The 15014-nt window shown below is 50.5% G+C and overlaps 1 protein-coding gene across 1 annotated transcript; it reads right to left on the bottom strand.

Annotated features, from left to right (window-relative positions):
• Positions 1 to 2598: 2598 nt before the first annotated feature.
• LOC145389490 (histone H2B) lies at positions 2599 to 2970 on the bottom strand. The gene has a single exon (XM_080264783.1). The coding sequence runs from the start codon at positions 2968 to 2970 to the stop codon at positions 2599 to 2601; it is 372 nt and encodes a 123-aa protein (XP_080120909.1).
• Between the last annotated feature and the right edge of the window lie 12044 nt (positions 2971 to 15014).

Genomic DNA, 15014 nt, shown 5'->3' with positions numbered 1-15014 from the left:
TCGCAGTTTTTGTTGTCGTTATTTGCCTGTTTCGTTGACTTCCTGATCGATTCAGTCACGCCCTCATAAACGTACACAGGTTTGAACAAGGAGAAAGGCATTCCCGCTGCATATTAGGAGAGTCTCTGTACCCGTTATGAAGGTTTGACAGTGGCCACGAACGCACGGTAAATCCTTCAGTTAATATACTGAGAGAGAGAGAGAGAGAGAGAGAGAGAGAGAGAGAGAAAGTGAACCTGAACCCATCGATTTTTACCTGCAGTTGAGCGTGTGTATGTATGTATGTATGTAGGTTGTATGTTTATACTGTACGTATGTGTGTGTCTCTGTGAGCATGTATGTCTGTGTGTATGGACGTATGAGGACACACACACACACACACACACACACACACACACACACAAACGGACGAATGAACTGTACTTATATAGTTACATACATGCATTCATTCATTCATCCTTTTTTCATTCATTTCCTTTTTTTGGGGGGGAGGAGGGGCAACTTGCCTATTCGTTTATTTCTTTTGTTGATCTGTTGTTAACGTCGCAGTTTTTGTTGTCGTTATTTGCCTGTTTCGTTGACTTCCTGATCGATTCAGTCACGCCCTCATAAACGTACACAGGTTTGAACAAGGAGAAAGGCATTCCCGCTGCATATTAGGAGAGTCTCTGTACCCGTTATGAAGGTTTGACAGTGGCCACGAACGCACGGTAAATCCTTCAGTTAATATACTGAGAGAGAGAGAGAGAGAGAGAGAGAGAGAGAGAGAGAGAGAGAGAACGAACCTGAACCCATCGATTTTTACCTGCAGTTGAGCGTGTGTATGTATGTATGTATGTAGGTTGTATGTTTATACTGTACGTATGTGTGTGTCTCTGTGAGCATGTATGTCTGTGTGTATGGACGTATGAGGGCTTGTGTGTATGTGAGCATGACAGTGTGTACGTACATGTGTAGGTCACTGCGTATACAGTATAAATGTATTTGTGCACATGTGTTGGTGTATGTACGTACAGATTGTAGACTGACATGAATATGCATGATACGATGTCATGCCCGTATTTACTGTACGCCTGTTGAGTGAGTTTGGTTGGTACGGTCGGCCTAAGAAGTGCCGGCGGAGTATCCAGAAGTTTTCGGTCAGCGATAGTGTCCATACTCTTCCTTATATCTGAACGAGGTGAAACCTAATATGTAAAAAAAAAAAAAAAAAAAAAAAAAAAAAAATCCATGTCCAGTTATCTGTATATTTCCAAATTATTGTAGGAAGCAGTTGGTTAGTTACGATAATAGGAATTCGTAAACGGAACTAATTGATATTTCACAATTGTCGCTCAGGGAGAGTCGGGAATAATTATGTTGTGGAGTTCAAATCTAGCATGGTAACAGGCAGTGATTTTTGGGTAGCGTAAGACTGAACAAAAGGGAGCTTTAATGAACATGGGGAATGATTAATTATTAGTTATAAAATAATTTTCCCTGACAATACTAGGGAATAATTTCAAGTCATTTAGGTCCGTTTCCAATGTCTCCATGGACGACGACAGAAAGAGGGAAGGAGGCGTAAGCCAGTAAGCTATTTTAAATGTTTCGATCAACACGCACGAAAGGAGATAACATTCACTCAAGGACATGCAGTTATTACACTGCCTTTGGCCAGTTTCCCATGAAGAAAAATCTCCGGATTATTTCATATAAGACAGAGGGCTATCGGTGGAAAAAAAAAAAAAAAAACTACCGTACATTAGAGTCGGAGCTCCTTGGAGAATGCTACCTTCTGTCAGTGTCTGATATCCTCAGTGGATAATCGATTCGCAAGAGTAATAAAATGGAGAGGTTCATAAACAAATCATTGAGTTCAAAACTTCCAACTAAGCATTTTCTGTTGAGCAGGAGATTAGAGTTTATTAAAAACACACACACACACACACACACACACACACACACACACACACAGTGACCGGGAGTTATAGGCGTACTGGCCACCGCGCGCGAAGTTAATACATTTCACATTCATTCAAATCGGGAAAGATAACTAAGTGTTACCATCTAATATATCACTGCCTCCTGTTATTCATCTTACATCCTTATTTTCACGATATAATAAATACGTTATTTGGCATGACGTGATGAAGGCATTGAATGTTTACCTTATATTCACTGTTTTCATAGAACGTATGGGAGTGGAGCGTGACCGAAGCAATCTGAAACTGTGCCGTCACTTCTTGGGGCGACGGTGCGTTGTTGTTGTTGGTTCTCCAGATGAAGAAGGCGCGCACGCCCATGTTTACTCTTTTGTTTTGACTCTATTGTTTTAACCCCCAACCCTAGTTGAAAACATTTCGATTGTGCCCATCCCAAACCACCGTTGCGGAAAAGAAAGAAAGAAAGACATGAAGGGAAAAAAAGGAAGAAAGAAAGAAAGAAAGACATGAAGGGATAAAAGAAAGAAAGAGAGAGAGAGAGAGAGAGAAGAAAAAGGTCGGTAAACCAGAGTTCCTGAGAGGATAATTTGTAAGTCTGTCTTTCCCCTTTTTATCGAAAATCTTGTGGCTCCGATTGGAGCCGGAAATGTTGAAATGGCCAAGAGTGTAACCTCTACTTTGAGGAGGTGTACTTGGTGACAGCCTTGGTGCCTTCAGACACGGCGTGCTTGGCCAGCTCGCCAGGGAGGAGCAGCCTGACGGCCGTCTGGATCTCCCGGCTGGTGATGGTTGAACGCTTGTTGTAGTGTGCCAGGCGTGAGGCCTCTGCAGCAATGCGCTCGAAGATGTCATTCACGAAAGAGTTCATGATAGACATCGCCTTGGAGGAAACGCCGGTGTCAGGGTGGACCTGCTTGAGCACTTTGTAGATGTAGATGCTGTAGCTCTCCTTCCTCCTACGCTTCTTCTTCTTGTCTCCCTTGGCAATGGCCTTCTGGGCCTTGCCAGCCTTCTTAGCAGCCTTTCCGGAGGTCTTGGGTGGCATGGCGTCGCTGACGAGTCAGACGGTATTACTACTACTATGTGCACGGTGCGGGAGCGAGCGAGAGACTGAGTCGACATGGGGGACGCGCTCGCTGAAATCGTTATATGTGATTGCTGCCCGATCGCAGCCCGGCTTCTGCCTCGTTCCCATTCGCGGGTGGGATGGGGCCGGATCGGGAAGACGGGTATTTAAGGGAAGGTCGCGGGCGGGTGACCCATCCTGCTCTTCAGTTCTGGCCCAGCTCTCGTAGCGTGAACATCTCTTCCCCAGATCCTGAACAGTGGCTAGAACTCTCCCTAGACTTTTACAGTCTGTTTTTCTCTCTCGTTTACGAGATCCGGTGCTATTCACCAGTCTTGTGTGCTCTTGTGTTTTTTTTGTGTTATCAGCTGTTTTTCCGGCTGCCACTTAGAGTCCCTGCCGTAGTACGACGCCGAACCCTGAAGGGATACCGTAGGGTATTTCCATGAAGGGGGGCCTTAGAGGCCTGGTTATAGGAGGCGGCAAGGGTAGGCTTTCTGTTAGGGCTAGGGTTAGGTAAGTCCCTCACGGGGCAGTGTTGGGGTACTCTCACGGCGCCCTTTAGAGGGCGGGGAGTTTAGGCCCCCGGCACTGTAGGGAACCGCCGGATTAGCAGCTGATAATTTATTTATTTTCTTGTTTCTTTCGTTGCTCTTTTAAGGTATATACATTGGTTCATACTCATATATTCGTGTATATTTTAGGTATACATGTGTGTATGAGTATGTACATGTGTGTATGCTAGGAAGAGGAATGGAATAACATTTAAATAAATAAATACTCCAGTACATATATATATATATCTTACAGATACATATATATATATAAGAGCCTTTTTTTTTTTTTTTTTTTTTTTTTTTTACCATGAGTGCGCCGGATCCTGCACTTGATCCTGACCCAAGTGGTGACTCGAGTTCACCTCCAGCACCTACAGGCACCAAGCCTAAGTCCCACTGCAAAAGGCCACGACTAACAGGGCCAGAATATGGTGCTGACGATCTCTTCCTGCAAATGGATACTGAAGATGACTCTCCCACTGACTCAGACCTCTCCAGCAAGGACGCCAAGTCAACTCCTCCTGACACCTTAACTTCCAAAACAGATGCTACCCAGGCCCCTGCCACCACGACCACAGATACGATGACTGATGATGACGGCTTCACAGTGGTACAGAGAAAGAAAAATAGTAAAAGACTTACCAACCTTGCTGATGAGCCAGCCACATCCTCCTGCAATACAGACCGCCACTCCGCACCCACGAACACACGTTCATCTTCCCAGCACATTCCTCAGCCTCCTAACACTACCAGTACACCCCCTCTTCCCCCCTCCAAGCCTCCTGCGTTCCTAATCACCAACAATGATGCCTTCCCCACCCCTTATGACACTGTGATCGCCTTGGAGACAGAGATGCCTCATCTCAAATTTAAATTGGAGGCAACACGGAACCAAAACACGATTCTGGTTCCTCTCGATAAAGACACCTTTTGTGCCTTAGACTCTCTCACCTCTGTGGCAGGCAAACCCATCAGCCTGAAAAAACTTGACCCTAACCTGTCCACCAGAAAAGTTATCCTCCAAAATTACCCGACAAATTTTCCCCTGCAAGCCATAAAAAACAATATCCAAGTGGAGGAAGCCACGAGATGCGAGGTAGGGGGAGCCCCCACCAGGCAGGTGCTAGTCACCCTCAGAGGCCCCATCCCAACAGCACTCGACCTACAGTCATGGGGCACCTACACTATCCGCCCATACACCCCAGAACCTCTCAGGTGCTTCAATTGCCAGCGCTACGGGCACCACCAGTCACGATGCACTCGCCCCCCAACATGCGCTGTGTGCAGCGGTCGTCATGCCACAGAGGAGTGCATCACCAAGTTAAAGGCCAAGCAGCCGGTTCAGCCAAAATGCCCCAACTGCCAGCTCCCTCACCATGCCTGGAACAAACTATGCCCAGCTCGCAAAGACCTAGTGCAGAAGGGCATAGTGAGAGAGCACCGTTGGCTCCAGGCAAGGACCACAGTGACACCAGCACCACCAGGGACCTTCACATGGGGACAACAACGCACACCACAGTCCACAATACGGCAACCACCGGCCCCAGAAGAGTTCCCCCCTCTACCTCCAAGCAAACAGACACCTCCAGCAGTTCCACCACCTCCATCCAGACCCACTCCCACTGCCACATCACACACCACAGCACAACCGCCTCCACCAACACGTCCGACAGTCAACACCATCTCGACTCAAACAGTGCCAGATGCCGCCACGCAAACTCCACCAGCTCCCATACTACCTCCAGGATATGTCATTCTGAACAGGGACCAACTGGCCTGCTTTGCTCAGCAAATAGCCGACCATATCACCACATGGATGGGAAAGGAGCTAGGCATGCCTATCCCCAGCCCAGAGGGAATTCACTCGTTCGTACACAAATCCCTGGACCGGTTTGCACACAGCCCACAGCCAACACAAACAGAGATGCCACCGCCACCCACAACCCCTCCCACAGCTCCTACTCACACACAACACAGCAAACAGAAGGGAAAAGAGGAACGTCAGAGCCGCTCACGTTCACGCAAACAGTCTCAAGACCGCCTACGAACCCCTCACCAACAGTCACGCAGCCATGCCAACACCACAGACATACAGCAAGACACAGCACACCAGCTGTCACCAGCACCACCACACACGGACACCAACACACACAGGAGGAGATCACGATCCCCCATCCCAACGCACACAGACATGGACGACTAACACACACATTTCCTCACAGACAACACACACACACACAAGCACTCCACATTTTACAGTGGAACGTCTATGGGATTACTCCCAAACGCCTCCTACTAGAAGAGGCAGCCCATAGAGACCATTTAGACGTCCTCCTCCTCCAAGAAACACTCCTAAAACCAAACAGGCAACTCCGATTGCGAGGCTTCACCACCTTCCTCCTCCCCAGCACTCCAGGCGGCCCCAGAGGCTGTGCCATACTCGTTCGGAGCCATATTCCTGCCACAGCTATTGATCCGCCACCAGACTGTGGCGAAGGTGTTGAGGTACAAGGAGTTGACATAACCCTGGCAGATGGTCACCTACAATTATACAATATTTACCGTCACCCTACAGCTGACATTAACCTTGGGGAGGTTGCCACTCTCTCCACCACCAACCAGCTCTTCATTGGTGGCGATCTAAATGCCCATCATCCCAGCTTAGGCTCTAGATCCCCCACGAATGCTGCTGGATGCCATGTCTCTGCACTACTGGAGGAGGTGCCAGAGCTCATACTCCTTAATGACCCAGCCACCCCAACACACGTCCGTGGAGGCAGACTAGACCTCTCTTTGTGTCTTCCGGCCTAGCCCCCTCACTACCTGGAGGCTCCATCCCACCCTTACGTCAGACCACCATGCTATCCTAACCACCATCAAGGTTGCCCCACTCCCCACGCCTACTGGGCCGCCACCACGATGGAATACTAAGAGGGCAGACTGGCCTAAATTCACTACCACACTGGAAGAGACAGCAGCATTTAACGCTCCAGTTAATCTGGAGGAACATGCCACCCTCCTCACAGATGCCTTCAGTGCAGCAGCAGGCTCCACCATCCCAAAAACCGCTCCCCCAAAGGCTTACCATACCGACCATTGGTTTTACTGTGATAGGGTAAAGGAACTAAACAGACGCCTTAATAGAGCTAAAAAGATCCATCGAGCCAACCCCACAGCTAACAGCCTCGCCTACCTCCAGGCTGTCATCAGGCATTCTACAGGGGAAAAATCCGACATTAAGGAGCGAAAGTGGCTGGAGTGGTGTCAGTCCCTTGGGGCTCAATCACGACTGGGGAGTATTTGGAAAAAATTAAGAGCCATTTCCAATCCTCAGCCACCTCGTCCCCCGTCTCACCCCGACCCACAGGGAGAGGCTGAAAGGCTGGCAGCAACATTCGCCCAGAGGACCTCACCCACACAGCTTCCCGAAGACACCAGAAGCAAACAAGAAGCCCTACACCAAACCAGGACGGATCTGATCAACATCTGCAAGGCCACCCCATCTGACTCTGATCATATATTCACTACACACGAGCTTGATCAAGCCTTGAAAACAAGCACCGACACTGCCCCGGGCCCAGATGGTATCACCTATTCCATGCTCAACCATGCTGGGCCCACAGCAAGATCCGCCTTTCTTGATCTACTAAACCACTCCTGGTCCATGGGGAAACTCCCTGAGCAATGGAAGACTGCCACCATTCACCCCATCCCCAAACCGCCTGTTCCCAGATCCTTTAGACCTATCTCCCTTCTCAGTTGCTTGAGTAAAACTGCCGAGAGGATGGTGCTCAGGCGCCTCAGCTGGATTCTGCCCTCACCCCACAGCCACATCTTTGCTTACACCAGAGGTAGGGGGACGGCTGAGTGCCTGAGCTCCTTCCTCTCGGAGTTACGTGGAGGAAAAGGCCTGGCCATTTTCATTGACTTAGAAAAGGCTTTCGAGCTGGCATGCCCGGAGGCCATCCTGGCAACCCTGGCAAGCAGGGGAGTCAAGGGACGCCTCCTGTGCTGGCTCGAGAATTTCTTTCAGGGCCGACGGGCAGCGGTACAATTTCAGGGACACACCTCATCAGAGCACTGTCACATAAACGGAACCCCGCAGGGCAGCATTCTCAGCCCCACGCTTTTCAACGCCCTCATCAACTGCCTCCTACAGGTGGACCTAGGCCCTGGAGCCCGCCTCCTTTGTTATGCTGATGATATAACACTGGTTGTCCATGGAGGCCCATACCATGCAAAGGCCCAAAGGGCTCTAACAAAACTCCACCTCAAGTGTACTGAGCTGGGACTCAAAATCAACCCGACTAAGACCAAGGCTCTTCCCTTCCTCATAAACCCCCCTAAAGATACTCTTCACCTCGGCCACACAGCCATTGACTATGTTACCACCCACAAGTACTTGGGAGTCATCTTCGACTCCAAACTTTCATTCCGGTCGGAGGTTAACCACCTCCGAGAACGAACTAAACTCCGCCTTAATGCCCTGCGATCCTTGGCAGGAAAGGGAAAGGGAGCCTCGTACAGAGTCCTCCGTTTATTTTACATCCAAGCCATACGAGCAATAGTGGACTATGCGGCGCCAGTACTTCCATCCCTCAATGAACCTCAATTAGCCAAACTGGAAGTTATCCAGAACAATGCCATGCGTATCATGACTGGTTCACCCATGTGGACTAGACTGTGCAATCTCCGCATAGAATGCGATCTTGAATCCCTACACCTTCGCATACAAGCAAGGGTGGCGGGCCTGGCAGCCAAACTAATTCACAATGCTTCCTCCCTCCCCCTCCTGCCACGGCTTACAGCGGCAGCCAGCCTTCATCCAGACCTCCTAACAGACAGCTGGGTTCATAATATAGCTCAAGCAATCCACACCTATGAGCTAGATGACTTCATGTCACAGGCCCACGACACGACTGTCATCAATTACAGCCCGCAGCCTCCATGGAGTCCGCCTCTACTCAAGCTCATTCTCAGACATACACTACCCAAAAGTCAAACACCAACCTCATTGTTGCGCCAAGAGGGCCTCCAACAAATTGCTGCCCTCACAGCCCCAGAGTCCATCACCTACTACACTGACGGTTCGGTTGCATCAATCAAAGCCGGAGCAGCCTTCGTGTGCGGGAGCCGATCAGTCGGCTTTCGAGTCACAGACGGTGCCTCCACCCTTCAGGCTGAACTGGCAGCTATCTCAGCTGCCCTCTATGACGCACTGGAACACAGTCCACCAGCTCCCACTATCATCCATACAGACTCGGCTTCGGCCATTCACACCCTTCGCCAAAACGATCATAAAGACAACATTCACCTATTAAACAACATTCTCTCCACCACCCAAGCTATCCGCAATGCTGGGGGATCTGTTACCATCAATTGGATCCCTAGTCATGTAGGCATTGCAGGCAACGAAAAGGCGGACCGCATAGCAAATCAAGCCCTAGAAAACCCCAACATTGACTTTGCAATCTCAACGAGCCTACGCCAAGTCAAGCATGCCATTAAGACCAGGGCAGCCATATTAAATAAAGTAGACCACCGCCTATACGTTGAACTGGGTTCCCCCTCGGCTAGATGGTACTCACTTGCCACTCGCTATAAATCACTGCCCATCACCGCTAGATCCAACCTTACAATGCTTAATCGTATACGCCGCCTTCGTCTGGGCTATAAGTGTTACAGTGAAATGGTTCAAGATGTCAACGCCCCCGAATCTGAATGTGAACACTGCCACGAGGCTCCACTCTACCCCCTCCTGCACTATCTGCTCAGATGCCCAGCCACATCCCACATCAGGAAACGACCTCTTCCTAATCCAGACACTCCCAGAAATCACGAAGCAGCCAGACCCATCAACTCTCTACGTCATGCTGCAGCATACGTTGTAGCCACGGCCCCACTCTCAGCCCTGACTGAGGCGGTGCGCTCTGCACCTCCTCCCACCTAACGAGCATATCGATGATATGCAAGAGTGTCTGTGTGTGTGTGTGTCCCTGTACGAGTGTGTTGTGAGTGCGTGTGCATATGCATATATATATATACACATGTGTGTATATATGTGCATATATAGTTTTTTTATAGTCAAGAGACTGCTCCCGCAGTCTTCATCACTTCCTTATCTATGCTTACATCACTGACTGGGCTAACATATGGCCCGGCCCCTTCCATTTAAACGAAGGGGAAATCTTAAACAACAACAACAACAAGCGGGTGACCCATCCTGCTCTTCAGTTCTGGCCCAGCTCTCGTAGCGTGAACATCTCTTCCCCAGATCCTGAACAGTGGCTAGAACTCTCCCTAGACTTTTACAGTCTGTTTTTCTCTCTCGTTTACGAGATCCGGTGCTTTTCACCAGTCTTGTGTGCTCTTGTGTTTTTTGTGTTATCAGCTGTTTTTCCGGCTGCCACTTAGAGTCCCTGCCGTAGTACGACGCCGAACCCTGAAGGGATACCGTAGGGTATTTCCATGAAGGGGGGCCTTAGAGGCCTGGTTATAGGAGGCGGCAAGGGTAGGCTTTCTGTTAGGGCTAGGGTTAGGTAAGTCCCTCACGGGGCAGTGTTGGGGTACTCTCGCGGCGCCCTTTAGAGGGCGGGGAGTTTAGGCCCCCGGCACTGTAGGGAACCGCCGGATTAGCAGCTGATAATTTATTTATTTTCTTGTTTCTTTCGTTGCTCTTTTAAGGTATATACATTGGTTCATGCTCATATATTCGTGTATATTTTAGGTATACATGTGTGTATGAGTATGTACATGTGTGTATGCTAGGAAGAGGAATGGAATAACATTTAAATAAATAAATACTCCAGTACATATATATATATATCTTACAGATACATATATATATATAAGAGCCTTTTTTTTTTTTTTTTTTTTTTTTACCATGAGTGCGCCGGATCCTGCACTTGATCCTGACCCAAGTGGTGACTCGAGTTCACCTCCAGCACCTACAGGCACCAAGCCTAAGTCCCACTGCAAAAGGCCACGACTAACAGGGCCAGAATATGGTGCTGACGATCTCTTCCTGCATATGGATACTGAAGATGACTCTCCCACTGACTCAGACCTCTCCAGCAAGGACGCCAAGTCAACTCCTCCTGACACCTTAACTTCCAAAACAGATGCTACCCAGGCCCCTGCCACCACGACCACAGATACGATGACTGATGATGACGGCTTCACAGTGGTACAGAGAAAGAAAAATAGTAAAAGACTTACCAACCTTGCTGATGAGCCAGCCACATCCTCCTGCAATACAGACCGCCACTCCACACCCACGAACACACGTTCATCTTCCCAGCACATTCCTCAGCCTCCTAACACTACCAGTACACCCCCTCTTCCCCCCTCCAAGCCTCCTGCGTTCCTAATCACCAACAATGATGCCTTCCCCACCCCTTATGACACTGTGATCGCCTTGGAGACAGAGATGCCTCATCTCAAATTTAAATTGGAGGCAACACGGAACCAAAACACGATTCTGGTTCCTCTCGATAAAGACACCTTTTGTGCCTTAGACTCTCTCACCTCTGTGGCAGGCAAACCCATCAGCCTGAAAAAACTTGACCCTAACCTGTCCACCAGAAAAGTTATCCTCCAAAATTACCCGACAAATTTTCCCCTGCAAGCCATAAAAAACAATATCCAAGTGGAGGAAGCCACGAGATGCGAGGTAGGGGGAGCCCCCACCAGGCAGGTGCTAGTCACCCTCAGAGGCCCCATCCCAACAGCACTCGACCTACAGTCATGGGGCACCTACACTATCCGCCCATACACCCCAGAACCTCTCAGGTGCTTCAATTGCCAGCGCTACGGGCACCACCAGTCACGATGCACTCGCCCCCCAACATGCGCTGTGTGCAGCGGTCGTCATGCCACAGAGGAGTGCATCACCAAGTTAAAGGCCAAGCAGCCGGTTCAGCCAAAATGCCCCAACTGCCAGCTCCCTCACCATGCCTGGAACAAACTATGCCCAGCTCGCAAAGACCTAGTGCAGAAGGGCATAGTGAGAGAGCACCGTTGGCTCCAGGCAAGGACCACAGTGACACCAGCACCACCAGGGACCTTCACATGGGGACAACAACGCACACCACAGTCCACAATACGGCAACCACCGGCCCCAGAAGAGTTCCCCCCTCTACCTCCAAGCAAACAGACACCTCCAGCAGTTCCACCACCTCCATCCAGACCCACTCCCACTGCCACATCACACACCACAGCACAACCGCCTCCACCAACACGTCCGACAGTCAACACCATCTCGACTCAAACAGTGCCAGATGCCGCCACGCAAACTCCACCAGCTCCCATACTACCTCCAGGATATGTCATTCTGAACAGGGACCAACTGGCCTGCTTTGCTCAGCAAATAGCCGACCATATCACCACATGGATGGGAAAGGAGCTAGGCATGCCTATCCCCAGCCCAGAGGGAATTCACTCGTTCGTACACAAATCCCTGGACCGGTTTGCACACAGCCCACAGCCAACACAAACAGAGATGCCACCGCCACCCACAACCCCTCCCACAGCTCCTACTCACACACAACACAGCAAACAGAAGGGAAAAGAGGAACGTCAGAGCCGCTCACGTTCACGCAAACAGTCTCAAGACCGCCTACGAACCCCTCACCAACAGTCACGCAGCCATGCCAACACCACAGACATACAGCAAGACACAGCACACCAGCTGTCACCAGCACCACCACACACGGACACCAACACACACAGGAGGAGATCACGATCCCCCATCCCAACGCACACAGACATGGACGACTAACACACACATTTCCTCACAGACAACACACACACACACAAGCACTCCACATTTTACAGTGGAACGTCTATGGGATTACTCCCAAACGCCTCCCTACTAGAAGAGGCAGCCCATAGAGACCATTTAGACGTCCTCCTCCTCCAAGAAACACTCCTAAAACCAAACAGGCAACTCCAATTGCGAGGCTTCACCACCTTCCTCCTCCCCAGCACTCCAGGCGGCCCCAGAGGCTGTGCCATACTCGTTCGGAGCCATATTCCTGCCACAGCTATTGATCCGCCACCAGACTGTGGCGAAGGTGTTGAGGTACAAGGAGTTGACATAACCCTGGCAGATGGTCACCTACAATTATACAATATTTACCGTCACCCTACAGCTGACATTAACCTTGGGGAGGTTGCCACTCTCTCCACCACCAACCAGCTCTTCATTGGTGGCGATCTAAATGCCCATCATCCCAGCTTAGGCTCTAGATCCCCCACGAATGCTGCTGGATGCCATGTCTCTGCACTACTGGAGGAGGTGCCAGAGCTCATACTCCTTAATGACCCAGCCACCCCAACACACGTCCGTGGAGGCAGACTAGACCTCTCTTTTGTGTCTTCCGGCCTAGCCCCCCTCACTACCTGGAGGCTCCATCCCACCCTTACGTCAGACCACCATGCTATCCTAACCACCATCAAGGTTGCCCCACTCCCCACGCCTACTGGGCCGCCACCACGATGGAATACTAAGAGGGCAGACTGGCCTAAATTCACTACCACACTGGAAGAGACAGCAGCATTTAACGCTCCAGTTAATCTGGAGGAACATGCCACCCTCCTCACAGATGCCTTCAGTGCAGCAGCAGGCTCCACCATCCCAAAAACCGCTCCCCCAAAGGCTTACCATACCGACCATTGGTTTTACTGTGATAGGGTAAAGGAACTAAACAGACGCCTTAATAGAGCTAAAAAGATCCATCGAGCCAACCCCACAGCTAACAGCCTCGCCTACCTCCAGGCTGTCATCAGGCATTCTACAGGGGAAAAATCCGACATTAAGGAGCGAAAGTGGCTGGAGTGGTGTCAGTCCCTTGGGGCTCAATCACGACTGGGGAGTATTTGGACAAAATTAAGAGCCATTTCCAATCCTCAGCCACCTCGTCCCCCGTCTCACCCCGACCCACAGGGAGAGGCTGAAAGGCTGGCAGCAACATTCGCCCAGAGGACCTCACCCACACAGCTTCCCGAAGACACCAGAAGCAAACAAGAAGCCCTACACCAAACCAGGACGGATCTGATCAACATCTGCAAGGCCACCCCATCTGCCTCTGATCATATATTCACTACACACGAGCTTGATCAAGCCTTGAAAACAAGCACCGACACTGCCCCGGGCCCAGATGGTATCACCTATTCCATGCTCAACCATGCTGGGCCCACAGCAAGATCCGCCTTTCTTGATCTACTAAACCACTCCTGGTCCATGGGGAAACTCCCTGAGCAATGGAAGACTGCCACCATTCACCCCATCCCCAAACCGCCTGTTCCCAGATCCTTTAGACCTATCTCCCTTCTCAGTTGCTTGAGTAAAACTGCCGAGAGGATGGTGCTCAGGCGCCTCAGCTGGATTCTGCCCTCACCCCACAGCCACATCTTTGCTTACACCAGAGGTAGGGGGACGGCTGAGTGCCTGAGCTCCTTCCTCTCGGAGTTACGTGGAGGAAAAGGCCTGGCCATTTTCATTGACTTAGAAAAGGCTTTCGAGCTGGCATGCCCGGAGGCCATCCTGGCAAGCAGGGGAGTCAAGGGACGCCTCCTGTGCTGGCTCGAGAATTTCTTTCAGGGCCGACGGGCAGCGGTACAATTTCAGGGACACACCTCATCAGAGCACTGTCACATAAACGGAACCCCGCAGGGCAGCATTCTCAGCCCCACGCTTTTCAACGCCCTCATCAACTGCCTCCTACAGGTGGACCTCGGCCCTGGAGCCCGCCTCCTCTGTTATGCTGATGATATAACACTGGTTGTCCATGGAGGCCCATACCATGCAAAAGCCCAAAGGGCTCTAACAAAACTCCACCTCAAGTGTACTGAGCTGGGACTCAAAATCAACCCGACTAAGACCAAGGCTCTTCCCTTCCTCATAAACCCCCCTAAAGATACTCTTCACCTCGGCCACACAGCCATTGACTATGTTACCACCCACAAGTACTTGGGAGTCATCTTCGACTCCAAACTTTCATTCCGGTCGGAGGTTAACCACCTCCGAGAACGAACTAAACTCCGCCTTAATGCCCTGCGATCCTTGGCAGGAAAGGGAAAGGGAGCCTCGTACAGAGTCCTCCGTTTATTTTACATCCAAGCCATACGAGCAATAGTGGACTATGCGGCGCCAGTACTTCCATCCCTCAATGAACCTCAATTAGCCAAACTGGAAGTTATCCAGAACAATGCCATGCGTATCATGACTGGTTCACCCATGTGGACTAGACTGTGCAATCTCCGCATAGAATGCGATCTTGAATCCCTACACCTTCGCATACAAGCAAGGGTGGCGGGCCTGGCAGCCAAACTAATTCACAATGCTTCCTCCCTCCCCTCCTGCCACGGCTTACAGCGGCAGCCAGCCTTCATCCAGACCTCCTAACAGACAGCTGGGTTCATAATATAGCTCAAGCAATCCACACCTATGAGCTAGATGACTTC

This window comes from Coenobita brevimanus, chromosome 117 (assembly GCF_032717465.1).
Source record: "Coenobita brevimanus isolate Jiangsu-jjx chromosome 117, ASM3271746v2, whole genome shotgun sequence".
NCBI lineage: Eukaryota > Metazoa > Arthropoda > Malacostraca > Decapoda > Coenobitidae > Coenobita > Coenobita brevimanus.
Note: the sequence above shows the minus strand (reverse complement) of the source record. Positions and strands in the feature narration are given on the sequence as shown.

Bases quoted from the DNA above. Each gene is read 5' to 3' on its own strand.
- LOC145389490 (XM_080264783.1), bottom strand. From the start codon at position 2,970: ATGCCACCCAAGACCTCCGGAAAGGCTGCTAAGAAGGCTGGCAAGGCC.